The sequence below is a fragment of the Panicum virgatum genome, chromosome 6K (assembly GCF_016808335.1).
Source record: "Panicum virgatum strain AP13 chromosome 6K, P.virgatum_v5, whole genome shotgun sequence".
NCBI lineage: Eukaryota > Viridiplantae > Streptophyta > Magnoliopsida > Poales > Poaceae > Panicum > Panicum virgatum.
The window spans coordinates 38,986,007-39,013,988 of NC_053141.1; the positions used below are offsets into that span (position 1 = coordinate 38,986,007).

General features: G+C 51.5%; 2 protein-coding genes across 3 annotated transcripts; both read right to left on the reverse strand.

Annotated features, from left to right (window-relative positions):
- Positions 1–4,158: 4,158 nt before the first annotated feature.
- Positions 4,159–9,287, reverse strand: LOC120712554. 2 transcript variants are annotated; one of them, XM_039998366.1, is made up of 6 exons: positions 7,323–9,285; positions 6,781–7,214; positions 6,491–6,652; positions 5,734–5,809; positions 4,753–4,911; positions 4,159–4,561 (listed from the first exon to the last, which is right to left on the reverse strand). In XM_039998366.1, the coding sequence occupies exons 1-6, from the start codon at positions 9,249–9,251 to the stop codon at positions 4,469–4,471; spliced, it is 2,853 nt and encodes a 950-aa protein (XP_039854300.1). In that variant the 5' UTR covers positions 9,252–9,285; the 3' UTR covers positions 4,159–4,468. The 2 variants fall into 2 exon arrangements, 1 of the variants encoding a protein (XP_039854300.1); XR_005690923.1 differs by lacking the exons at positions 4,159–4,561; positions 4,753–4,911 and adding an exon at positions 5,969–6,071 and having other exon boundaries at positions 7,323–9,287.
- Positions 9,288–10,682: 1,395 nt separating this feature from the next.
- Positions 10,683–27,855, reverse strand: LOC120712555. The gene is made up of 2 exons (XM_039998367.1): positions 27,516–27,855; positions 10,683–11,525 (listed from the first exon to the last, which is right to left on the reverse strand). The coding sequence occupies exons 1-2, from the start codon at positions 27,604–27,606 to the stop codon at positions 10,936–10,938; spliced, it is 681 nt and encodes a 226-aa protein (XP_039854301.1). The 5' UTR covers positions 27,607–27,855; the 3' UTR covers positions 10,683–10,935.
- Positions 27,856–27,982: the final 127 nt, after the last annotated feature.

The following is a 27,982-nucleotide window of genomic DNA, read 5'->3' on the forward strand; positions in this document are numbered from 1 at the left end:
GACGCGGCGCAGCGCTGGCACAGGCGTGGTGGTGCGCTGTGCATGGGTGAGCAGGGAGAGGCAAAGTGGGCGAGCTGGAGGCCGGTGGCTTCCTTTCATAGAGCGTCGGCGGTCATGGCATCCAACTGGAGGTTGCCGTTCACCAGGAACGGGGACCAGAACACGAACACCGTGGCATCGTGTGACGGGAACACCCACCGCCGTAACTTGCGGAGCCCATCGCCGTCCCCATCCTCCTCGTGCCCCGGCGCTGCCGGCCTGGCGCACCTCCGCCATCGTCCGCGTCAAAGGCAGGGGAGAGGGAGGAGAACGACAGGCTGGGTGATTGGGCCCACGTCGTTGCCAGCGTGGCGGGTCAAAACCACCCCACGTCAGCCTGAAACCACCGAAAACGAGCACAGGGGCTAAATTTGCACGGTATTACAACTTAGGGCGTCCATTGTACCCGGTTTCATAGTTGAGGGTTAAAGTTGGACAAACTCAATAGTTGAGGGGTCAAAATCGGACTTTTTCCTCACATTTAATACACGTGTGTCTCTGCCTGGTCTCCAAAAACCCACCCAAATAGTTACTCTAGGTCCCTTTCATATACTTAGGTATCCTAGTGCACCACCTAAATTTTGCAATGCGGATTGGAGTGTAATCAAGAATAATAGATCCAAATGCAAACTAAGTACATAGAAAGCAAAACACTTATCATATATATGGGGGTAGATTGGTTCTATTAAATTCAACACTCAGTAGCCTTTCTATGTTCATGGTGTCACCCTTTGAGATTCTGTAGGGTGTGTGTAAGAGGTTGGATCTATATAAGATCCAGGTTCTTTTGATAACACAACAATGATACATGAAAGTATTGCCTAGTCAAGAGGGACATCTTATGTCATCCCAAAGATCGATCAAGGAGATACAGGAATTACAGAACTATGGATCAAAAAACAAATTTCTTTTAGTAAGTGGTTATTCAAACTACTCTATGTTGAAGGACCTGGCCAACTTTGCTCAGAAACAAATGTCTGAGCTCAAGTGTCTTTTTCACATTCAATAAAACCTAAAGATTCACATTTTTCTGGAAGGGTTTATTACATGTCAGGGATGATTTTTTTGCGATATATATAATATACATATATATATATATATAACCTTTAAAGTAAAAGAAAGGTTCACAAACCAAATTTTGAAAGGAAGATTGGGTAGGCTCTAAACCACTCAAAGACTAATTTCCCAGTCTATATAACATTGTCAATTATCTTCACATTGCAGTGGCAACTATCATGAACCAAATGACATTCAATATTTCTTTTCGAAGAACTTTGGTTGGGATAAGCTAATTTCTTGGCATAACCTAGTAGCAAAGATAGACACTCAACAACAATTTCACATAGAAGGGATATTTTTACCTAGGATTTACATGCCATGGCTAATACTCAATCTGGTCCAAGTATCAGTATAATAAATCAGGGCATTCCCTTCAATAATAAATTTATATGGAAGCTTAAGATCCCTCTAAAAATCAAGATCTTTTCTTAACTCTTAACATGCCATGGCTATTTGGAGATTAGTTTAAATAGGTATTGTTTTGATCCCCACGAGATCAATAGCACACTCGTTTGAAAATTTGTTGACAGTCATAAGGAAAAAAGAAAGAAATTTAATCTTGGTGGGGGGAAGGGGCAACTCTTGTGTGCGCTACCTGGCGCAGACATAATAACTTGATTTTTAAGAAAACCATATCTTTTTGTTTATGCATGCTACTTTTTAAGAAGCATATTCACTACGATTTTTATCCCTATTGCAGGGCGAGGACACAAGTGAGATCAGCCGTCAAGCAAGGTACTGGAGGTCGTTGGCTTGGATAATTTTGCTAAAAATAGATTAAAAAAAGTAATAATAAACTCTGCTTTTTTAATTTTTCTCATATTATGGGTGCGCTTTTCACTCTGATTTATGTAGCATTAGTGCTTATACTGATAATGATGTAGGAACCCGGTTATATGTAGAAGTTGAAACTATTCCTTTTTCTAAAAAACATATAGCTATAGCAAGACTAACTGATTTGTGAGATGGAGAGTACGTAGTGGCGTCACAACATCAAAGAACAAAGATGTCCCGTAGCCCGTAGGGTATACATGGAACTATATATATCTTGAAGCCATGGACACCCGTCAAGAGATGTGCTGTTTGACTTCTCTACATCTTAATTAGCTGTGGGCAAAGGATATAAGCCGTTACCAGTTGGGCAGTTGGCAAGTGTAGACATCCGCTCCATCAGCGGCTCGCCGCAGTCCACCAAAAGTATCTTATTTTAACATGTGTTTTAGTTATAGATCAATTATTATAGATAGAACACATAATATTTAAGAATATATTACCTGCAAAAAAAATATATTTAAGAATATATGCCACTGGTTTTTCTTATTTTTTAAATTTTAAAAAAATAAAAGACTGGTGGCAAATGTATTTCATTTCAGAATCTTTGTTGCCTATGCATGGATATTTTATATTAAGACAAATCCAACTGCTTGGATTCTTGCGGGGCAGGAACGTGTGTGGCTTTGAGTCTGATGGTGGGGACTGCGATCGGAGTCAAATGAAGATTCTTGCATCACGCCGTATCCTGTATGGTAGCGGTAGGCGCTTCGCTCTTGCGGATGCATCAGGGCCGTTGATGTAGACTTGAGGATTTGGGATGCGTGGCACCGCAGAGGCCCGCAGTCCAGCAACAGCGATCTTTGCAGGCGTTAGTGCACGTCACACGTTTGACATTTCTCCTTGGCCTGGGGCTGCACCAGCATACAAATCAGTTACCAGTCGGAGCATCACAGCCCCATCTGGCCAGCTTTGTCTCGAGGACGGAGGCTGCTGGCTGCCTGTGCCGGAGGGTTATTGGGCCAGCGAGAGGGGAGGAGGAGACGGACGGGCCATGTTGATGATGCACGCAATGTGATTTGACATGCAAATGTACTATGCTGTTTGTTGTGAGAGAAAATTAATTACTGCTAGTTGGTTGGTGGCTAGTGCTGGTTTGGTGTGAGAGAAAAACACTACTGGCTGGCTGGCTAGAGAGCAGAACACAGTGTTTGGTATCTCTTTGCATCATGAGTTTTAGTTATAAATTAATCATAGGCAGTGCGCATGATATATTTAAGGATTTTTTGTAATTGAAAATGCAATGGATCGGTTTTAATTGTTGAAAAAGTAGTTCCTTCAAAAAAATGGTTCAAAATGTCACAGTAATATAGCCATTTCAGGCGACACTATGTTTTCTATAAACTTCTCTGACTTCTTGACACGAGTACACGACAGATGATCTTCAATTTGGCAAGCTCAACTCCCAAATAAGAGTCGACCCATGCCGACTAAAATAGCCTGGTTAGTCCGGAGTAGAGACATACAAAGGGTGGCAATTTATCACTGAAGAACTATGTTTAAAACCAGAGATTGACGCGATTTTACATCTCCAAAAGCCTCTGTAAAACTAATTTACTTGGTAAAAATAGTAAAACTGGGTTCAAAACCGGATCCAATACTTTTTTCCCTCTCCTCGCTATCTCGCTAACCAAATCCCTCCCTCGGCTGACTTTCTTTGCCGAGCCAGTGCGGCTCGTCATCCCTCGCACGCCCCTTGGCTCCCTCCCGCCGCTCTGCCTCGCCTAGGTCACACCGCTCTCCGTCCTCCTAGGGGCCTGCCGGGGCTCTGGAGGTGCAGGGTATCGGCGACAGCGACCTAGGCGTAGAGGCGGGCAGCGAGTCGGACGGGAGACACGGCATGGAAAACGGCAGCGCCTTGGAGCAAGACGGTGCCGATGCCAGAAATGGATGAGAATGAAGAGTGAGATTGACTAATCTGTTAAATAGAATTATAGAGAGTGAGGTTTAGCTATACTTTTGAAGATGCTTCCCCCACCCTTAAAAAAAAATAGTCGAATCACCACTGGATAAGGCCTTCAGAAATTTCCCATCACCTCGACAGCAAAGTGTCCGACGCGACGGTGACGACAAACCAGTCTCATGCCAACTGCCCTGTTTGTTCTGCCGTCGGGCCATTGAGAGAGAAATCTGAAGGAACTCCAGCCGACTCAACCCCATTTGTTCCGCGGCCACAACATCAACAAACGCAGGCGCTCCTGTAGGCTAGCTCAGGCGCTCAGCCCTATATTGATCCGTTCATAACCACTCACTTATAAAATGAAAAGGATCTGAATATCCATCCATAACCACCTAACATGAAAATTCCCTTTTTATGGTCTGCATAATGCAGCAGCAGATTTTTTTCACTGTTTAAAGCTAAAGAAGAAAAACAAGCATTTCCAGATAGTTTCTTAAGGGCATCTAACTGGTTTCAGCAGGGTCGGTTGGCAAAATATTCCTCACTGGAAACTGCAGCCACCTCCAGGCCCTTGATGTCTCAATTCCTAAGCTAGATAACAGAATGGTAAGGGGAATGAAGCGTCATTTTCAGCACAAACTAACGGTGGTCCATTTGCTCCAGTATGCTCCCTTCTATCCCGATGATTTTAACGAATGTATTTGAGTGACCCTTAAGGAACAAATCCGTGATCTGCAATGCAACAGTTAGCAGTCAGTTTCACCTAAAACAATTGAGGCTGTCATGTTATGACTCATATGCCACTACTTATCAATTAACAGTGTTCCTTAATCCTTGCACATGATTGGAATTGCTTACGGAAAGAACGTGTAACAGAAAGTGTACTATGATGGATACTTTGTTTACTAGGAAGGTCATCATACCTGGGTACAACCAAATAGCTTCAGAACCCTCAACGATGGGCAGCTGTCGACAATCAAACCCAAAGCTTCATTGGTCAGTTCACGGCAGAAGGAAAGATCCAGAGCCTCCAGCCGAACAGAGCAATTGCGAGAAATTGCAAGAGCAGTAAGGTCTCCAACCTAGATGAAAAACACCAGATCAAATTATTCATACTTCAAAAACAGCTGAAAGGCAAAAACAAAACAAAACATCGCATCCTAACAAACTTAATTTCCCAGTTGAGACAAAAACTAGCAAAAAACAATAAATAACAGGATAAGGTGTTATACACTCCAACCAGCAAAGATTTGACAGTATTTTCAGAAGATTTACCCTCTAGATTGCGCCCAAACAATCATGTCTCTATAACGTGAAGTTATATGACTACACCAAACAACTAGAAATGTTCCAGTTCCAACATGCACTCTTTAGTTCCAGCTTGAATAAATAGACTATCTGTGTGCATAAATGAAGTATATGTCCCCAATTAAAGTATAGTGCAATCCCTGTTACCAATTCTCACCCATGCACATTATAATACTCCCAACTAACCAACAAACATAGTCGCAAAAAAAAAAAAACCTAACCAACAAACATTTGTTGCATGTGAAGCCTTCCCAAAGGCTGCTCACTCGCATTTTGCCAAATGCTTTGCTTGCTAACCTTTTTTTATCAGTAACAGGTTGATCTAATAAATCATATCTCATGTTCACATCCTGTCAGCTCAATGTTATTAGAATAACCTAGGCTTCAATTAACCCCCCCCCTCGAAATCAATCCATAAACAGCTTTTTTCTACTGTATGTGGTATTGAACCATTTCATATGATCTCTTGCTCCAAAAAAGAAGGAAAAGACTAAAGGATCTGCATCTCAAGGAAAAATAGAATTGTGGTATCCCAAGAATAAGATTTGTACCAGTCATGGATTATAACATTCAACAAGACAGAATGGAGAAAATACCTTCTCAATATTGTTAAGCATTAACTCAGTTAGGCATCCTCCAGATTCTTCCAAATATCGAGAAACTGCTTCATCACTGTAATAAGGGTCAAGCATCATGTCAGGAAGATATTGCTGCCATCTCATTACAACAGAGCATGTTATAATCAATACAAAAGAAGAGTGCCACTAAACGAATTAACAGGTGACCATCTTACTAAAATGGAAGAATTCCATAATATTCAAAATGTTAAACCTTGCTGATTCAACTTCGAGAAACCCTTCAGGAGAATGGAACAAGTAGATCCTACCAATTACAGTGGTGTATTCCATTCCATTTTTCCCTGTACTCTATCATTCTGCGTCTTTCACGAATCATTATAAACATTAGACAGTAGTAATTTAATGATACAGATGGCATTAGTGCTACATGTGACAAAATAGAACTATGGGACATCAAATGTCATGTTACTCTCAAACTCTCAGTGCGATCAGGCAGAAAAAAAAATACAGCACTTCTACAATGCACAAATTGTATTAGAAAGAAGGATAAGAGTTAGCATACTGAACAAGATAGTTTAGAATGCTAGATAGAAGCTAATTAATTACATAATAATCATCATCATCAGCCCATCTGAGTTTGGAAACCTTTAAGATGCAGTGATGAGAGAGAGAGAAAAAAAGTGCAATGAACATGAATGTTTACACAGAACTTCATTCTGCTTAGAAATAGGCATTTGAAACTTGGAACAGCAAAGAAATGGGGGAGGGGTGATACCTGAATGTGTTTCTTTGAAGCTTCAGTTTCCTTATTAGCCTACAACCATAGCGAAGATGCCTCATTGCTGAGTCACGCAACCTATTCAAGTTGCGGAGATCTAAGGAAGTTAGTTGTGGACAATTCCGCCCAATAGCCTTGATGGAAGATGAGGTAAGTTTCCTACATTTAGACAACACAATAATGGCTAGTAAAAAATGCAGTTCCATATTGTTTCCCTACACTTGCATAAAAGTAGGCTCCTTCAAAAAGGAAACAGCTGACTAAAACAGGAAACTGTAAAGACTTACGAGCAACCAGCAAATGCTAGCTCCTTCATATTCGAACCATGTACAGCAAGGAGCTCATTCACGAACTTGTCACACACAGATTGTATTCCAGACATTGACAAAGCCTCTAGATGATTGATCTTCTGTAGTGCGGGGAGAATCATCATAGCATCCACGTTTGTGCAGTCATCTATATACAGTTCTCTAAGTACCGAATGTAACTTGTCAGCAAGAATAACAATTCCAGATGAAGTGAGAAGAGAGCACTCGCACAAATTTAGTGAGCTCAGAGAAGGTGCAGCGGAGATGATTGTTTCTAAACCCTTGTCAGAGAGACGGTAATTTCCCTTCAGAGATATTTTTCTCAACAATGGCATGTAGTTAGGAGCCTTGGCTAAGGTTGTTGGCAATATGTAATCAGGCATGCACCTTCCAGATATATCAAGCTGTAAACCCTACATTAAGACAAATGCTGAATTAGTCCTCAAAAGTTGACTTAAACAAAAGAAATAAGGATCTATCAAAAGGTACCGAATCTGCATAAAGTGTAAAAACAATAGTACCTGCAGGCTATCTGTCTTGCATTTCCCAAAAGTTTTCTCAAAGTCGTCATCACTCAGCCATGAACACTCACTCAGATGCAGTTCTGCAGGACTATCACACATTAGTTCATTGAGAAGATGGATATTCATCTTCCTAGAATGACACAGAATCTTTAACAGCTTATGCTTTAGCTCCTCTGGGATATCTCCAAGTGATTCAATGCGTTCAGAATGTTCTACAAGAGTATTTATGCATAAGCTTGTAAGTGATGGGGCGGCCCGAGCTCGTACTGGAATTTTCTGCCCCTTTGAAGGAGACCAAATGATGGCCTTATTAGCAACCTTGTTGACCTTCGAAGAATTCGATTCTCGAGCTCTCAACTTAGCTTCTCTCTCTTCATATATCCTGGCAGCAGTTGCAAATGGGCCTGGCCAGTCCTGAGGGTCAGAACTAGGCTCTAACTCTTCTTCCTCTTCATCTTCACTAGGTTCATCTTTATCTGGTTTGAAGAATGCAAACTTAGGGGCCAGCTTGATAGCTTGCTCTCTTGCTGCTTGCCTGCGAAGTGGCTCCTTATAAGCAGAAACTGATCCTGAGTTGCTCTGAACCTCTTTAGCATCCACTGGTTCCGAATCTGGGTCATGCTCACTCTGAATCTCTTTAGAATCCACTGGTTTCGAATCCGACTCATCCTCACTTGAGCTCAGAGATGACAAACTATCTTCTACAACCATCTTTCCCTTTCCTTTACTATCAGTACTTAATTTGAGGGAAGTGGATACATATCCACTATCCACACCACGAGAATGGTTGTTCCCCAAAACTAGCTTCTCTTTCGCTTTGCCTTCCTTTCTAAGCTTGTATTGGCGCAACTCTTTCTTGAAATACATATCCACAATTATATCTGCTTCAGGACTCGAAGGACTTCCCGCAGGATACACTAACTGCTCATCAATCACCCCACCAGACTCCCCATTGCCTGCCTTGGCAGGACCATCCCTCGTGCCATCTTCAGTCCCATCAATGCTCATAGCAACAGCATTCAGTTCCACCCCACTTTGACCAGTGTTTACCTGCGCCCCCGGCATCCTCACGCCACTCTGCCCCAGCATCGCGCAATCCCCATCGGAGCCGCTCTCCGAATCGGCCACGTACTCCGTCTCCACTCCCCCCACCAGCACGCTCCTCCGCCGCTTCGTCGGCGTGCCCGCGCCATTTTCAGTCCCATCCATGATCATAGCAACAGCACTAGGTTCCACCCCACTTTGAGCCGTGTTTCCCTGCGCGCCCGGCACCCTCGCGCCACTCTGCCCCAGCATCTGGCAATCCTCGTCGGAGCCGCTCTCCGAATCGGCCACGTACTCCGTCTCCACTCCCCCGATCAGCACGCTCCTCCGCCGCTTCGTCGGCGTGCCCGCGCCCCGGGGCGGCATTTCGTCGCGCACCTGGCCTCCGCCTGACGGCCCGGGCCCCGCCTCCCCGCCGGCCTCCACCGGCCGCTTCGCGATCCGGGTCCCCGACCGCAGGCTCAGGAACGGCCCTGCGCCGCCGGAGCCGGAGCCGCCCGCCGACAGGCCGCCGCCGTCGCTCCCGAAGTTCCCGGACGTCGGCGAGGCGGCGGCAGGGGAGGAGGCGGAGGCGGAGGTGCGGGCGCGGGGCCTCCCCGTCCTCTTGACGCCCCCGCCGGACCCGGGCCCGGAGCCGGAGGAACCGCCGTCCGGCGCGGCGGGGGTCGCCGGGGTGGCGGCGGCGCCCGCGAGGCGCAGGCTGCGGCGGGGCGGCGCCGCGGCCGGGGACTTGGTGTCGAAGCCGTCGTCGTCGGGGGACGCGGGGCCGAGGCCGAGGCGGAGGGACGTGGACGGGGACGGCGCGGGGGTGCCCTGCGGGACGCCGGCCGGCGCCGGCGGTGACGGCGGGGACGCCTTGGCGCGTGAGCGGAGGTGGGGCATCGCGGAGGGCGTGACGGCGCTGGCGGCGCGGAGGGGTTTGGCTTGGGGTGTTTGAGTGGGCGGGCGGGGCGGGCAGTTGGGGTTTGGATGTATACGGAGGGGGGAGGCTTGCAGGGGAAGGAGGAGCCGCGGCGGCGCCGCGGCGGGGTCCGGCTTTGGCGGGCCGGGCGGGGCGGGGGTTCCCTTTCGTCCGCCCTTTTTCCCGCGCAAACGGGCGCAGCGGAGCAGGGGGGCGGGCGCGGCGCGGGACTGGGTCGTCGTGTCTGGTCTGCCGAGGCGAGGCCCGAGGCCTGCGGCCTGCGGCCTGCGGCTGGGTGCGCGTGCGGGAGGGAAGCCTCGTTGGTTGGCTGGCTGGTGGTCCGGTGGACTCGGCGTTCCTGTGGCACGGGTCCTGGACCGGTGGGTCTCTGGAGCCCTGGCGCATGGGGCGGGTTCAGCCGTCCCGGCCGCTGCTTACGAACGGGAGGCCGGAGGGCGGAGAGGTTTGGAAGTCGGACCGGGGTTTTCTGCGGCCGGAGACACCGCCGGCGCGGGCCGTAGCTTGCGTGCCGCTGCTGTGGGCTTCGCCGCTTCTTCGGTTGTTCACTTGGGCTCAAGTGAGCGCGGCTTTTAGCGGAATCGCGTGCCCCTTCTTCTCTACTAGCGGCCACATCTATTAGTGGAAGATGCGTCATCGGAGGAGAAAAAGAGAGTGGCTAGTTGAGAAGCTTGGTGTGGCAAAAACTTTTGACGGCTTGGGAGGCCACACTTGCGTGCCAAGCCTCACGCTCGTGGCATTTGGGTACGCATGGAAATTATAGTTTACTCCTCCGTATTTACTGTACCGGTATCTTCGCTGGCGACGCTGCTGGCGATTCCAACTAAGGATGAAAGTGTATACGGATACGAATTAGGATATCTCGAATATCTGTCTTCCTATTTTCTTTCCGTTTTCATCCCATAGGATGGAATCATGGAAGAGATCGAATTCGCACAGATACCAATTTGGATATCTAGGATATTCGTTTCCCTATTTCCATCCCTGGTTCCCATGTTGCAAACCGCCTAGATACTCCATGGATAATTACTTCGCAACAGAAAGATTTACATTTTGTTCCAAGCGGAAGATTTGGGAGTTGGGAGCACGGTTGTTTATGATCGGAAACCATAGGTACTTTCTTTTTTCGACCTCTTAATTTACCTAAACCGTGCACGACGCAAAGCCTAGACCGCCGTCTGGACCTCTTAAATCGTAATCAGGACCATGGTGGCTCTACATAAGACCATCAGCAAATCAGCGGCAGTTCATTTCAAAAAAAAAAAAAACAGCGGCAATTCATATGCCCAGCATCGACAGCATGGACATCCCAGCTGATGCAGTTGATGCTGTCCGACACAATTTGTCAAAAGGTTCTTACAGTGCCAGCAAACATCTTAAGAGAGTACACAAGATTACTTTGGCGAACATTCTGATTTCTGAACAGGTAACAAATAGTTTCAAAATGCTGAACAATGATCTTTGGATTCTGGACAGGTAACGGACAGACTCGAACGCTGAACAATGATCTTCAGATCCTTACATAGTTCATCTGCTCAAACAAGCAAAAGAATGGCGCGGTAGTAGTACTGCAACAGGAGGATGTTGCGCTGCTCCTTCCTCACAAAGCAAAAAGAATGGTGGTAAATATAACCCCACTACTGAAGCTCACAAAGTGACGGCACAAGCTACAACAAAAAGAAGCGCTGCCACCAGTCTCGATGCGCCAGCACTGATCGGAGTGGCGCCATTCTTCGGACCCGCGCAGTCGTCATTGTTGCCGCTGAAGCATCCCGGGTGCATGGCGGTCTTTGGCACTTCGCCCTCCACCTTGAAACTGGTGGCGGGCTTCCCGCCACTGAAGAGGACACACCAGAAGTACGGCCCACCGCCGTCGGTGCCGCTCACGGCTGCCCCGATCTCCGTGTGGTTCTTGCTGTGCAGGACCTGGAGGTCCTTCGCGTCGTTAACAAGGATGTCGAAGGCCTCAGGTGGAGAAGGGTACTTGGACTGGCAGCCCACGAGCCTCCCAGTAATTTTTGAAAGCGTTGCCACTTGGACACCACAGCCCGGGGCAAATATTTCGGCGAAACTGGTCTCCGGAGGCTTCTTATCACGCACATCACTGCATTGACCTTCATATGCTTTGATGTACTGCAGAGCAATGCATCCCAGACCTTGATTATCAGAAAGGGAAGAGGCCTTGCTGGCAGTACGGTTGCTGTTGATCAATGCCACGAGCTCATCGGCAGGGTTGTCTGAAAGAAGTGAAAGTGATTCAGGCACGGTGTTGCAGAAAATATAAATTTCAGGGTTCAAGAGGAAGTGAAGATGCAAATGCATGCGTCCTAGATAAATGAAAGCAGGGGTGTAGAAATCAGTAAGTCCGCTTACTGCTAAAATAAATATGAGGTCTATGGAAGATTAACATCCTATTAAGTTAACAAAGCTTATGTAGAAGGTTTGTAGTACTTTCAACAAACAACAACAACATAGTCTTTTTTCCCAAACAAGTTGGGGTAGGCTAGAGATGAAACCCGAAAGAAAAAGTTCAAGATTCAGGCACATTGATAGCTAGTCTCCAAGCGCTCCTATCCAAAGCTATCTCTTTAGAGATATTCCAATCCTTAAGGTCTCTCTTAACCAACTCATCCCACGTCAGTTTAGGTCTACCTCTACCCCTCTTTACATTATCGACCCGCTCAAGAACCCCATTATGCACCGGCGCCTCAGGAGGCCTTCGTTGGACATGTCCAAACCATCTCAGCCGATGCTGAGTAAGTTTCTCCTCAATTGGTGCCACCCCGACCCTATCCCGAATAACTTCGTTCCGGACTCTATCCCTCCTTGTGTGCCCGCAAAACCACCACAACATCCGCATCTCTGCTACACTCAGTTGCTGCACATGTCGCCTTTTCGTAGGCCAATATTCAGCACCGTATAACATCGCCGGACGAATTGTTGTCCTATAGAATTTGCCTTTTAGCTTTTATGGCACCCTCTTGTCACAAAGGATGCCAGAAGCTTGCCGCCATTTCAACCAGTCAGCTGAAATTCTATGCCTAACATCTTCATCAATGTCGCCATCCTTTTGTAGCACCGATCCTAAATATCGAAAAGTATCCTTCTGGACCACCACTTGCCCATCTAGACTAACGTCTCCCCCATCATGCCCAGTCGCGCTGAAATCGCACATCATGTACTCGGTCTTGGTCCTACTAAGTCTGAACCCTTTCGACTCTAACGTGCGTCTCCACAGCTCTAACTTCCTATTAACCCCTGCCCTACTCTCGTCAACTAGCACCACATCATCAGCAAAGAGCATACACCAAGGGATCTCACCTTGTATATCTCTTGTGACCTCATCCATCACTAAAGCAAATACATAAGGGCTCAATGCTGACCCCTGGTGTAGGCCTATGTTGATAGGAAAGTCAGTGGTATTGCCATCACATGTTCGGACAAACGTCGTCGCATCCTTGTACATATCCTTAATGAGGGTAATGTACTTAGTTGGGGCTTTGTGCTTCTCCAAAGCCCACCACATGACATTTCTCGGTACTTTGTCATATGCCTTCTCAAGGTCAATGAAGATCATGTACAAGTCCTTCTTCTGCTCCCTATATCTCTCCATCAATTGTCGTATTAAGAAAATCGCCTCCATGGTTGACCTTCCAGACATGAACCCAAATTGGTTTTGGGTCACACTTGTCACTCTTCTTAGGCGATGCTCGATAACTCTCTCCCAAAGCTTCATCGTATGGCTCATCAGCTTAATCCCACGGTAGTTAGTACAACTTTGAACATCGCCCTTGTTTTTGAAGATAGGTACTAATATACTTCTCCTCCATTCTCCCGGCATCTTGTTTGACCGAAAAATGAGATTAAAAATCTTAGTTAACCATACTATTGCTCTATCTCCTAGGCATCTCCACACCTCAATGGGAATACCATCAGGGCCCAGCGCTTTACCTCTCTTCATTCTCTTCAAAGCCTCCCCGATCTCTACCTCCTGAATTCTCCTCACAAAACGTCTGTTGGTATCATCAAAAGAGTCATCTAACTAAAGGGTAGGGCTCTCACTCTCCCCATTAAACAACTTGTCGAAGTACTCTCTCCATCTATCCATGATCTCCTCATCCTTCACTAGCAGTCGATCTGTCCCATCCTTAATACATTTGATTTGGTTGATGTCCCTTGTCTTCCGCTCGCGGATCCTAGCCATCCTATAAATGTCCAACTCCCCTACTTTCGTGCCTAGCCGCTGATACAGGTCATCATACGCCTTACCCTTTGCTACACTCACAGCTCGCTGTCGGTACCCTGCAACTGGGGTACCCACTCCTACTGTGCCAAGACTCGCGTAGTTATCTGTAACTACGCCCTAAGGAGCTGAGCAGCCGGACCCCTGGGGTCCGGCTCCATCTCACCGGACCAACGGTCCCGGACCCGCTTCCCGCTCGGGGACGGGTCCGGTGTCACCACGTGTCCAAGAGGTGGAAATGCTCAGCACCTGTGGCCGCGAACCCGGACCCCCGCAGGTGGGTCCCGGACCTCCACGAGCCATCCGGACTCCCGCATATGGGTCCGGGACCTCCACGAGCCATCCGGACTCCCGCAGATGGGTCCGGGACCTCCACGAGCCATCCGGACTCCCGCAGATGGGTCCGAGACCTCCACGTGCCTATCCGGACTCCCGTGAGCTCTCGGCTCAGTTAGCTGCTCGGGAGGGGTCCGGAGCCACCACGTGTCACGCAGACGCGGGCGCGGGCGCAAGCCTTCCGCTGGAAGCTCCCTCACCCACCCGCATTAAGTGCGAGTGGTTGAGGCAGGCTCTGTTGCCGCTGGGCACGGGGCAGCTTTTGTCAGTCCACACTGTGGATCGCCAGTTACCGAGGCGGCTCGTCAGTTACCAAGGCAAGCATTAAAGACTCAGCGCCGTGCGCATGGGCGACGAGTCATGATGACCAGCTACTGACTGAAGCAACAGTGCACGCTGCTACAGTGACTGAGTCAGTAGTTCGGCGCTTCATCATGACCTCGACGCGCGGCTGCAGAGGCTAGACTCTACTCTGACAGGACAGCTCAAGACCATCCCTGGTCAGAAGCTACGCACGGAGGCCGACGACAAGATCTCCGGATCTGAGGCATTGAAGGCCAAAGTGTAGTTTATAATACATCGCCGGGTCCACATGTCGGGGCCCCGCTCAGTGTACGTGCTCCCCTTGGACATATAAAAGGGAGAGCACACCCGCTAGAACACAGATCCTCAGACTCTCTCAAGACTCAAGCTCTCGCACCTTCCCACTCTCGTGGGAAGGCAATACAACACACAGTGGACGTAGGGTATTACGCTCCGGCGGCCCGAACCACTCTAAACCAGCTGTGTTCATCGCATTCTTGAGTGAGATCGAACTAAGACTAGCTAACCCCCGAGTACACACCCTCTGGGCTAGGGCGGGTGCCTTCCGCCACCCGGTCGTGGTTGCAGCTCCACGACATTTAAAATGTTGTGGGGTTCTAGGGGTACCCACAGCCGGGTGGCGGAACGCACCCGCCTATTCCCAGTGAGGGAGTACTCGGGGAAGTACTAGGCGACGGGGCTGGATCTACGCTGAGACAAGGACTCAAGAACACACGATTTAGAGTGGTTCGGGCCGCCGGAGCGTAATACCCTACGTCCACTGGGAGATGTATTGTTCTTGGTGGTGTGTATGAACCTATCCTCTGCTGGCCTTGGCTCTTGCCCAGCCTGAGGTCTGCTAGCGGCGCTCCCCCTTTTATAGATCAAGGGGGAACGGATACATAGGACGTTGATGCCCCGACAGGTGGGCCCAACGTGACTGTGGCTACCGCGGTAGCGAATCTTTTCCTCCGATAGGCGTACTGCTGCTCTTCTGACTCAGGGGGGTCTTCTCTTGTCCCGTCAGCTAGGTGCCCGTTGGAGTAGCGTAGCTTGCGGCGTGGCCTGCTGAGGCTATTATGTAGCGTCATAAAGGGCGAAGCCGAGCCGTCGTATCCATCTGTTACGGCAGACTGGCAGACGCGGCGTGGGCGGCGCCAGCGCCCCCACTACCTTGGTAATACGCGATCAATAGTGTCCCCTGGCTAGTCAAACGCCTCGGCTTCTGCTATATCAATGCGGACGTCCACCTACCGCAATGAATGCGAAGGTAGGTGGACCTTAAGATGGAGACCAAGGGCCTCATACACGTGTCGGCCCCGGACCATCCTGAGGCGGGGCGTCGAAACCTTCCCTTGGAGAGGGGTCCGATTGCTATGCGGGGGGTCCGGGACCCTATGAGGGGTCCGGGACCCCGCGGGGGTCCGGACTCCTCGGGAGGTCCGGAGCCCCGGCTGCTTGCGCTTGAGCGCCTGTCTCTCCTGGGACACGTGGCGTCCCCGGACCTTCCCCGGCTGTGGAACGGGTCCGGACCATTGTCGGGAGGACAGGACTTCGGACCGCAGGGGTCCGGCTGTTTGGTTGTAGTCAAGGATGACTACTAAGGCTCTTGCCTAGACACAGCAAGAGGGGGTACCCCAGTCCTGGGGTACCGACAGTGGCCCCCGGGCCCACCTCGGGAGAGGCACGAACCCGCGGGTGGGGCCACCACCATGATGTGTTCCTACGCAACTTGATTGCGTTGGTGTGCTTTTGGAGAGTGCGGGCATCCCGGACCCCTGAGGCCGGTATGCCTGTTGCCAGGTTTAGGTACTAGAGCGCTCTCCATGGGGCGACGAAGGTGTAGGCTTAGGGTACGGAACCAAGCTAAGCGGCTACACAGACTTCGGATCGCTCAGGGAGCAAGCACCACTTCCCGGACCCGGAGTGGACTTGGAGCGACCGTGGCGAGCGGTCTCCGCCGGAGCGGGCCACCGGAGTGGACTTGGAGCGACCGTTGCTGACAATCTGATGAAGTATGTTACCGGACCTCACAGTAAGGTGCAAGAAACCAAGCCTTATACTAGAAGAGAGCCCGGGACCTCTAAAGACAGCAGTCCTGGATACTAGAGTACTTGTAACAGGGTAGTGAAGTACGTAAACTTAGGGTACATTACCAGGCTAAGCCACGCGGAGCTTCTCTACCCCAGGATACAAATACCACTTCTCCAGAGCAGGTCCTTAGGGGTCCGGACTGCCTTCCAGCTAGAAGGGGTGTCTTCACCTGACCACAAGGCAGCAACTTAACTTGAATTGTTAGCAACAAGGGAAACTCCGTTCAAGAGGAAAGAATAGTTAAACCAAGGCGAATAAATGTAACCCAGGGCGGAGCCTAGGTAAAACTGAGAAAGAAAATCTCCTTTATTATTGTGGTTGTCACGGTATACATCAGAGGTCGGGATTACGAGGTCGGACCTCTACCGCTCCGGACCGTTTTTTGCCTGTTTGTGTGATAGGGCCAGAGGTCGGGTTTACAAGGTCGGACCTTGACCGCTCTGGACACACACGTAGGCGCCACGTTATTACAAAGGAGGAATTCTCTTAGTCTTTTCTTAGGAGTAACCTACGGCTGCATGCTATACAGCGTGTTCTTCTTCGGAGGTGAAGGCGCCCTGGATGTGCCTGAACCGCATCATCCAGCATCACCTCGGGAGCTCGGGGGACCCCTCCTTGCCTAAGAGCTGTCACATGCTTACATGGCATGAGACAAATTCTTTGGCTCTGAATGGAAGAGGCCCCCTCCCCCTGCCGTCGCCGTTGCCGATGGAAACCAGAGCCCTTGCGCAGCAGATGGACCGGTGCGACGCGTGGAGAAGTGCGGTCGTTCGCCGGCTTGTCCTTGGTGCTAGCGCCAGGGGCCCCCGCGCGAGGTGGCGGGGTCCTGTCTGCAGCAGCACCGAGCAAAGCTGAGGTGGATCTCCGGTGCTGGAGACGGCAGGACACTTCCTCCGGGATGGCCGTCGGCTCCAGGCTCCATGTTGAGAGGAAGCCTTGAGTCGACACCATGCCACCGCAGAGGAGGTGTGGCCGTTGCTTGAGAGAAAACCTTGAGTCGACGTAGGGGCAGCAGCGCCCAGCGGCGCCTCCGTTGTGCGCCGCTACGCCGGCCTTGAGGTGTCGCAGTGGCGACGCACAGCAGGCGTCGCTGTCGTGCGCCGCCGCACCGAGGGCGTTGCCGCGCCGGTGCCAAGACAGGTGGAGTGAGTGTGGCCCTGCCTTCCTTCATCTTCAAGTTCGTCGTTGCAGAGGAAGAACACAGCCCAGAGGCCTGAAGATCCAGCCAACGCCTATGGATCCCCCCGGACGGCGCCAAAATGTTGTGGGGTTCTAGGGGTACCCACAGCCGGGTGGCGGAACGCACCCGCCTATTCCCAGTGAGGGAGTACTCGGGGAAGTACTAGGCGACGGGGCTGGATCTACGCTGAGACAAGGACTCAAGAACACACAATTTAGAGTGGTTCGGGCCGCCGGAGCGTAATACCCTACGTCCACTGGGAGATGTATTGTTCTTGGTGGTGTGTATGAACCTATCCTCTGCTGGCCTTGGCTCTTGCCCAGCCTGAGGTCTGCTAGCGGCGCTCCCCCTTTTATAGATCAAGGGGGAACGGATACATAGGACGTTGATGCCCCGACAGGTGGGCCCAACGTGACTGTGGCTACCGCGGTAGCGAATCTTTTCCTCCGATAGGCGTACTGCTGCTCTTCTGACTCAGGGGGGTCTTCTCTTGTCCCGTCAGCTAGGTGCCCGTTGGAGTAGCGTAGCTTGCGGCGTGGCCTGCTGAGGCTATTATGTAGCGTCATAAAGGGCGAAGCCGAGCCGTCGTATCCATCTGTTACGGCAGACTGGCAGACGCGGCGTGGGCGGCGCCAGCGCCCCCACTACCTTGGTAATACGCGATCAATAGTGTCCCCTGGCTAGTCAAACGCCTCGGCTTCTGCTATATCAATGCGGACGTCCACCTACCGCAATGAATGCGAAGGTAGGTGGACCTTAAGATGGAGACCAAGGGCCTCATACACGTGTCGGCCCCGGACCATCCTGAGGCGGGGCGTCGAAACCTTCCCTTGGAGAGGGGTCCGATTAGGAATGGCAACGGGTATAAACCCGTCGGGTAGTGGCCACCCATACCTGTACCCGTTAGGATTAAATTTTACCCGTCGGGTTACCCGTACCCGCATACGGGTAAGAAAATGATTCCATACCCGTACCCGTCGGGTAATTTTTACCCGTTGGGTAACCCACACCCGAAATCATACCCGAGTATTACATATAAATATTAGACATTCACATGAAAAATAAATCATTACAAGCTTCATTTCAACAAATTAATGGCTCATATGGGTTAACATGAGTTAGAGAGGGTTCAACAATATATATACTAGGTGGGTTTAATTGGATTTGAGCTAAATTCATAGGTCATATGGGCTAAAATGAGTTAGATACTTAGGCTCATTTGTTTGTCCTGCGGGTATTTCTTACCCACGGGTAGGCGGGTATGGGTAGTATAAACCCACACCCGTACCCGCCATACCCAATGGGTATAGGATTTTATCCAATAATGTACCCACGGGTAGAAAAATCATTCCATACCCGTCTTCTTATCGGGTAAAACCCGTCGGGTACTCGGGTTTCGGGTACCCATTGCCATCCCTAGGTCCGATTGCTATGCGGGGGGTCCGGGACCCTATGAGGGGTCCGGGACCCCGCGGGGGTCCGGACTCCTCGGGAGGTCCGGAGCCCCGGCTGCTTGCGCTTGAGCGCCTGTCTCTCCTGGGACACGTGGCGTCCCCGGACCTTCCCCGGCCGTGGAACGGGTCCGGACCATTGTCGGGAGGACAGGACTTCGGACCGCAGGGGTCCGGCTGTTTGGTTGTAGTCAAGGATGACTACTAAGGCTCTTGCCTAGACACAGCAAGAGGGGGTACCCCAGTCCTGGGGTACCGACACTCGCTTTGCAACCCTCTTCGCTAAATTATAGCCCTCGATGTTGGCTGCACTCTTGTCAAGGTGGAGGCGCTTGAAACACTCCTTCTTCTCCTTAATAGCCCTCTGCACCTCGTCGTTCCACCACCAGGTGTCTTTCCCCTCCTGTTTGCCTCCCCTACTCACGCCAAACACCTCTGAGGCCACCTTCCGAACACATGTTGCCATCTTTAGCCACATGTCATCTGCGTCTTCTCCTTCTTCCCAAGGCCCCTCACTTAGCATCCTTTCCTTAAACGCTTGTGTCGCTTCCCCTCTAAGCTTCCACCACTTTGTTCTCGCAATCTTGGCACATTTGTCCCGGTGGACACGTACCCGAAGACGAAAGTCCGCCACCACAAGCTTGTGTTGAGGGACAACACACTCCCCAGGTATCACCTTACAATCTAAGCAATCACGTCTATCCTCCCTCCTAGTAAGGATAAAGTCGATCTGGCTCGAGTGTTGTCCACTACGAAACGTCACAAGATGGGATTCCCTCTTCTTAAACACGGTATTCGCTATCAACAAGTCGTAGGCTAACGCGAAGTTCAACACATCCTCCCCCTCTTGACTCCTGCTACCATAACCAAAACCCCCGTGCACTCGCTCGAACCCTACATTAGTCGCACTCACATGGCCGTTGAGATCTCCACCTATGAAGAGTTTCTCGATGGTAGGCACGGTACTAACCATGCTATCTAGATCTTTCCAGAACTGCATCTTGGTGCTCTCACTAAGACCTACCTGAGGGGCATAGGCACTGATCACATTCAAAACCGAATCTCCAACTACCAACCGGATTAGGATAATCCGGTCGCCTTGCCTTCTAACCTCTACGACTCCATCCTTAAGGCTCCTATCAATCAAGATGCCTACACCATTCCTACCCGGAGTTGCTCCCGTGTACCAAAGCTTGAAGCCAGTATCCTCAACCTCCTTCGCCTTCTGGCCCTTCCATTTTGTCTCCTGAACGCATAGAATATTTACACGCCTCCTAATTGCTACATCAACTAGCTCTCGCAACTTACCCGTTAGGGACCCTACGTTCCAGCTACCTATACGAATCCTAGTTGGCTCGGCTAGCTTCCTTACCCTTCGCACCCGTCGAGGGAAGTGCGAAGGCCCTTGCTCATTTTCCACTACACCCGGGCGTAGATGTAGCGCGCCATTCAGGTGACGACCCGACCTTTGCTCACTTATCATCGTACCCAGGTCATGATACGACGCGCCCTTGGGGGGATGGCGACCCGGCCCTTGCCCATTTATCACCACACCCGGGTTCCGATGTAGCGCGTCGCTAAGAGGGTTACGCCCCCAACGAGTTTCTTGTGGGTTTCAAATCCATTAGAGTGGCATTTTTTATGCTGGTTTGCCAAAACCTAACGCAACCCTCCTCCTTTACCCGGGCTTGGGACCGGCTATGTTGAGACGACTCAGGAGAGTCTTCCAGTCAGCATAGGCGGAGTTTTTGTAGTACTTTCAATTGAACAAATAAGTCTCCGAGCATTGCTAGCAATATAACTTTCCATAGATAAAAGAATGTAAGAAGAAGGCTATTGAACCTCAGTTGTCGTGGGATTTCTAGGGTACCCACAGCTCTGAGTCAAGCACACAAGAACACACGATCTAGAGTGGTTCGGGCCGCCGGAGCGTAATACCCTACATCCACTGGGAGAGGTATTGATCTTGGTTGTGTATGAACCTATCCTCTGCCGGGTCTTGGCTTTCACCCAGCCTGCCTTTTTCTTCTAGCGGGCGCCCCCCTTTTATAGACCAAGGGGTGCGGATACATAGGACGTTGGGGCCCCGACAAGTGGGCCCAACGTGACTGTGCAGCGCACTGCGCAGAGTATTTAAATGGCTACAGTGGTTACGAATCTTTCTTCCGATACGCTTCCATGGCGCTGCTCACCCTCTGACGAAGGGTGGGCTTCTCTTGTCCCGTCAGCAAGGTGCCCGTTGGGGGAACGTAGCTTGCGGCGTGACTTGTTGAGGCTATTATGTAGGCGTCATAATGGGTGAAGCCGAGCCGTCGTATCCATCTGTTATGGCAGACTGACAGGCGCGGCGTGGGCGGCGCCAGCAGCCCCACTATGCATCTTGGTAATACGCGATCAATAGTGCCCCCTGGTCAAAGAATCGCCTCGGCTTCTGCTACATCAATGCGGACGTCCTCCTACCGTAATGAATACCGCGGTAGGTGAACCTTAATATGGAGACCAAGCGGCGTTATATACGTGTTCTGCGCTTGCAGACACGTGGCGGCCCCGGACCACCCCGAGGCGGGGTGTCGATTCCTTCCCTTGGCGAGGGGTCCGGTCACTATACAGGGGGTCCGAGACCCCAAAGGGGGGTCTGGGATTCCGCGGGGCTCCGGACCTCCACCTGTTCGGGATGAGCGCCTGTGGAGGTCCGGAGCCCCGGCTGTTCGGGATGAGCGCCTGCTTCTTCCGGAACACGTGGTGTTCCCGGACCTTTCCCAACCAGAGGACGGGTCCGGGACTGTTGTCGGGCTCTTGGCGACCGTGGCGAGCGGTCTCCGCCGGCGCGGGCCACCGGAGTGGACTTGAGTCGACCGTGGCGAGCGGTCTCCGCCGGAGCGGCCCACCGGAGTGGACTTGAGTCGACCGTGGCGAGCGGTCTCCGCCGGAGCGGGCCACCGGAGTGGACTTGAGACAACCGTGGCGAGCGGTCTCCGCCGGAGCGGGCCACCGGAGTGGACTTGAGACGACCGTGGCGAGCGGTCTCTGCCGGAGCGGGCCACCGGAGTGGACTTGAGACGACCGTGGCGAACGGTCTCCGCCATAGCGGGCCACCGGAGTGGACTTGAGACGACCGTGGCGAGCGGTCTCCGCCGGAGCGGGCCACCGGAGTGGACTTGAGTCGACCGTGGCGAGCGGTATCCGCCGGAGCGGGCCACCGGAGTGGACTTGAGACGACCGTGGCGAGCGGTCTCCGCCGGAGCGGGCCACCGGAGTGGACTTGAGTCGACCGTGGCGAGCGGTCTCCGCCGGAGCGGGCCACCGGAGTGGACTTGAGTCGTTACTGACGATCCGATGAAATTTATCACCGGACCTATGGGTAAGGTGCGAGAAACCAAGCCTTATACTAGAAGGGAGCTCGGGACCTCTAAAGACAGCAGTTCACGGATACTATAGTACTTGTAACAGGGTAGTGAAGTACGTAACTTTAGGGTACATTACCAGGCTAAGCTATGCGGAGCTTCTCTACCCCAGAATACGAGTACTACTTCTCCGGAACAGGTCCTTAGGGGTCCGAACTATCTTCCAGCCTGAAGGGGTGTCCCCACCTGGCCACAAACCAGCAACTTAACTTGGATTGTTAGCAATAATAGGAAGATTCCGCTTAAGAGGAAAGAATAGCTAAACCAAGGCGAATAAATGTAGTCAAGGTAGAGCCTGGATAAAACTGAGAAAAGAAAATCTCTTTTATTATCGTGGTTGTCACGGTATACATCAGAGATCGGGATTACGAGGTCGGACCTCTACCGCTCCGGACCGTTGCTTGCCTGTTTGTGCGATAGGGCCAGAGGTCGGGTTTACAAGGTCGGGCCTTGACCGCTCTGGACTCACACGTAGGCGCCACGTTATTACAAAGGAGGAATTTTCTCAGTCCTACTTTAGGAGTAACCTTCGGCTGCATTCTATATAGCATGTCCTTCTCTGATTGGAAGTGGTACCACTACTTCTGGGTTCTTCATGGTCGTCGGAGGTTTTTGGCGTCCTGGATGTGCCTGTACTGCATCATCCAGCATCACCTCGGGAGCTCGGGGGGCTACTCCTTGCCTAAGAGCTGTCATATGCTTAGGTAGCATAAGACAAATTCTTTGGCTTTGAATGGGAGAGGCCCCCTGCCGTCGTCGTCCGCCACCGGGAGCCATCCCGCCCGTCACTCGCTGCGGCAGGAACTGGCTTTCCGGCCTGGCGCAGCGGGAGAATGTGTGCTCGTGTGGACGAGCACGGAGTGTGGAGAAGGGCGGTCGTTCGCCGGCTTGTCCTTGGTGCTCGCGCCAGGGGGCCCCGCGCCTGGCGGGGTCCTGTCTGCGGCAGCACCAAGCACCCCGGGTGGTGCCAGAGACGATACGACGACACGGCCAACTTCCTCCGGGATGGCCGTCGGCTCCAGGCTCCATGTTGAGAGAAAGCCTTGAGCCGACACCATGCCGCCGCAGAGGAAGCATGACCGTTGCTTGAGAGAAAACCTTGAGCCGACGTAGGGGCGGCAGCGCCCAGCGGCACCTCCGCTGTGCGTTGCTGCGCCGGCTCTGAGGTGTCGCAGTGGCGACGCACAACAAACGCCGCTGCCGTGCGCCGCCGCACCGTGGGCGTTGGCGCCCTAGTGCCACGGCATGTGGCGTGGGTGACGCCCTGCCTTCCTTCATCTTCTCATTCGCCGTTGCAGAGGATGAACACAGCCCCAGAAGACTGAAGATCCAGCCAGCGCCTGACCTCCCCACGGACGGCGCCAAATGTCGTGGGATTTCTAGGGTACCCACAGCCGGGTGGCGGAACGCACCTGCCTATTCCTAGAGAGGGAGTACTCGGGAAGGTACTAGGCGATTGGGCTAATCTAGCTCTGAGTCAAGCACACAAGAACACACGATCTAGAGTGGTTCGGGCCGCCGGAGCGTAATACCCTACATCCACTGGGAGAGGTATTGATCTTGGTTGTGTATGAACCTATCCTCTGCCGGGTCTTGGCTTTCACCCAGCCTGCCTTTTTCTTCTAGCGGGCGCCCCCCTTTTATAGACCAAGGGGTGCGGATACATAGGACGTTGGGGCCCCGACAAATGGGCCCAACGTGACTGTGCAGCGCACTGCGCAGAGTATTTAAATGGCTACAGTGGTTACGAATCTTTCTTCCGATACGCTTCCATGGCGCTGCTCACCCTCTGACGAAGGGTGGGCTTCTCTTGTCCCGTCAGCAAGGTGCCCGTTGGGGGAACGTAGCTTGCGGCGTGACTTGTTGAGGCTATTATGTAGGCGTCATAATGGGTGAAGCCGAGCCGTCGTATCCATCTGTTATGGCAGACTGACAGGCGCGGCGTGGGCGGCGCCAGCAGCCCCACTATGCATCTTGGTAATACGCGATCAATAGTGCCCCCTGGTCAAAGAATCGCCTCGGCTTCTGCTACATCAATGCGGACGTCCTCCTACCGTAATGAATACAGCGGTAGGTGAACCTTAATATGGAGACCAAGCGGCGTTATATACGTGTTCTGCGCTTGCAGACACGTGGCGGCCCTGGACCACCCCGAGGCGGGGTGTCGATTCCTTCCCTTGGCGAGGGGTCCGGTCACTATACAGGGGATCCGAGACCCCAAAGGGGGGTCCGGGATTCCGCGGGGATCCGGACCTCCACGGGAGGTCCGGAGCCCCGGCTGTTCGGGATGAGCGCCTGCTTCTTCCGGAACACGTGGTGCTCCCGAACCTTTCCCAACCAGAGGACGGGTCCGGGACCGTTGTCGGGTGAATAGGGCTTCCGGACCGCAGGGGTCCGGCTGCTGGACGTAGTGAAGGATAACTACAAAGCTCTTCTTGCCTAGACACAGCAAGAAGGGGTACCCCAGTCCTGTGGTACCGACAGTGGGATTTCTAGGGTACCCACAGCCGGGTGGCGGAACGCACCCGCCTATTCCCAGAGAGGGAGTACTCGGGAAGGTACTAGGCGATTGGGCTAATCTAGCTCTGAGTCAAGCACACAAGAACACACGATCTAGAGTGGTTCGGGCCGCCGGAGCGTAATACCCTACATCCACTGGGAGAGGTATTGATCTTGGTTGTGTATGAACCTATCCTCTGCCGGGTCTTGGCTTTCACCCAGCCTGCCTTTTTCTTCTAGCGGGCGCCCCCCTTTTATAGACCAAGGGGTGCGGATACATAGGACGTTGGGGCCCCGACAAGTGGGCCCAACGTGACTGTGTAGCGCATTGCACAGAGTATTTAAATGGCTACAGTGGTTACGAATCTTTCTTCCGATACGCTTCCATGGCGCTGCTCACCCTCTGACGAAGGGTGGGCTTCTCTTGTCCCGTCAGCAAGGTGCCCGTTGGGGGAACGTAGCTTGCGGCGTGACTTGTTGAGGCTATTATGTAGGCGTCATAATGGGTGAAGCCGAGCCGTCGTATCCATCTGTTATGGCAGACTGACAGGCGCAGCGTGGGCGGCGCCAGCAGCCCCACTATGCATCTTGGTAATACGCGATCAATAGTGCCCCCTGGTCAAAGAATCGCCTCGACTTCTGCTACATCAATGCGGACGTCCTCCTACCGTAATGAATACAGCGGTAGGTGAACCTTAATATGGAAACCAAGCGGCGTTATATACGTGTTCTGCGCTTGCAGACACGTGGCGGCCCCGGACCACCCCGAGGCGGGGTGTCGATTCCTTCCCTTGGCGAGGGGTCCGGTCACTATACAGGGGGTCCGGGACCCCAAAGGGGGGTCCGGGATTCCGCGGGGATCCGGACCTCCCGCGGGGCCCCGGCTGTTCAGGATGAGCGCTTGCTTCTTCCGGAACACGTGGTGCTCCCGGACCTTTCCCAACCAGAGGACGGGTCCGGGACCGTTGTCGGGTGAACAGGGCTTCCGGACCGCAGGGGTCCGACTGCTGGACGTAGTTAAGGATAACTACAAAGCTCTTCTTGCCTAGACACAGCAAGAGGGGATACCCCAGTCCTGGGGTACCGACAACAGTCTTCCTTAGAAACAGCTAATTTACAAGAATAGAATAAAATTAGCCATAACAAGGGTCCTACTAATAAATGTTTATTTAAATAGTTAGGCATTAGAAATGAGCTTCTAGAGACAATAGTCCATTAGAAAGTATCCAGGTGTGCAGTAGATTTGAATGTAATAATCGCTGAGATAAAGAACTACATGGGCGCATCATACTTAAACGCAGTGCAGTAGCCGGCCTCTTTCTATGGCTGATTTTTCCTATTCATGGGCATATTAGGCTCAGGCTGTAAATTTATAGTAAGTGAGCATAATATTAAAGAATCTGTTTTCATAAATATCCAATTTTTTATAATGTTCCATTCAGCAACATAAGTAAAACCATGCAGATTGCGATATTGACATTAAAACAACCACACAGCATTGGCGCATTTATTTATAACCTACTATAATCGTGTGAATGAGGCCCGGTTTGGTTAGCGTTGCGCTACTTGCGCTACAAAAAGAATCTTGCATGCATGGAGTACTAAACGGAGTTTATTTGAAAAACCTTTTCACGGATGGACATAACTTTTCGCGACAAATCTAATGACGATAATTAATCGATGATTGGCTACAGTAATGATACAGTAACCAACCTCGAATTGTGCGATCAAAGGCCTCTTTAGATTCGTCTCGCGAAGTAGCGCAAGGTTGTAGAGTTAGTTTTGTAAACTGACTTTATTTAATACCCATTATTATTGGTCAAAATTTGTGCTACTTCCTAGCACACACAAACCAAACGGGGCCTGAGTGACAGAGTTGTCACAAAGGTTCCCACACACTACCAATATATATAACTAGTATTAAAAAATTAGAACCAATTAAGTTACTTTAACACAAGATCTGAGACAGAAATTGGCGAAATGGCCGGTCCCATTTAGAAGTTCTTACAATTTGCCCAATTACGACTAAATGAATGCGTCCTAATCTCAAACCCTATCACCCAACCTCAACAAAAGTTTGCAAATTTACATTTCAAAATTGGTCATGGGTGCCAAAAGAAGCAGACCATAATACCATACAGTACCCTTTTAAAAAAAGAGTCAGTTGGATCCATGCCACTCCAATTTCTTGAAATTGGATCTCATGTTGAAATCCATGCCATTGAGTGGCATGATTTTCAACATGACACCCAATTTCACGGAGTTGTGGTGGCATGAATCGAATTTTCCCTTAAAAAAATTACGAACATATGCCAAAATTGGTGGCTGCACTAAAATTCCCCAGGATTGGGCTCACTATTCGACAGGACAAGGATGTAACCAGTCAATTATCGGTTCAGGACTACAGAGAAGCTATGTTTACTGACAGGACACGAAGTGACAACCATGGCTCAGCGAACACTCACAACAGCAATCCCGCTACCCAATTGCCCGATCCCCATCCTCGCACGTAGAACCCACCGTCAACCCACACCGGCTCCCGAGATCCCAGTCCGAGGTACGCATCCGAAACACCCAGATCCAGACCCCAGGCTCGCAGTCGTGGACACTAGTCCCAGACAGATTGGGAGCGCGCAAGAACAACAAGCAAAAGGAATGCAGCACGCGACAGGAAGCAGGAACCGGAAGCGTGAAGGTAAAGGTAACGGGGGCATTACTCTTGCTGTCGGCGGCCGAGGCGGCGGAGAGCAGGAGCGCCGGCAGCAGCAGGACGGCCAGCACCAGCAGCGGCCGCGCGGGCATCGCCATCTGAGCTATCCTCCGCCCGCAGGGGGGACAAATTGGGATCTGGGAGCTCGTGCGCGCGCGCGAGCTGGGCCTTTGGAGTGTCGGAGAAGAAGGTGAGCGGGCTCAGCAAGAGGGCTGCGCGAGCAGCAGGAGAGGAGGACTGTCTCTTCTTCCGCTCGATCCGCTCCGAGCTCGCTTTCTTTTTATGGCCTTTTTTTTTGTGCGCGCCTGCTCCGCTGCGCTCTCGCCGCATGTGTCTGTCGTGTGTGTGTGTCCACGGTCCACCGTGCGATTTGCCGTTGGCGCGGTGGATTGACCAAAGTGCCCCTGCCGACTAATTTCGGTTAGAGGGCAGCCTTCAACCAGTAAGCAAAAAGGCTAATAGCCGACAGTTTTG

Coding starts and splice junctions, on each gene's coding strand:
- LOC120712554 (XM_039998366.1), bottom strand. CDS start 9,251: ATGCCCCACCTCCGCTCACGCGCCAAGGCGTCCCCGCCGTCACCGCCG. Junction 7,215..7,322: donor GCAAGACAGATAGCCTGCAG/GTACTATTGTTT, acceptor GTCTTAATGTAG/GGTTTACAGCTTGATATATC. Junction 5,810..6,490: donor CTTCAAAGAAACACATTCAG/GTATCACCCCTC, acceptor CCCTTATTACAG/TGATGAAGCAGTTTCTCGAT.
- LOC120712555 (XM_039998367.1), bottom strand. CDS start 27,606: ATGGCGATGCCCGCGCGGCCGCTGCTGGTGCTGGCCGTCCTGCTGCTG. Junction 11,526..27,515: donor CTCGGCCGCCGACAGCAAGA/GTAATGCCCCCG, acceptor CACTTCTTTCAG/ACAACCCTGCCGATGAGCTC.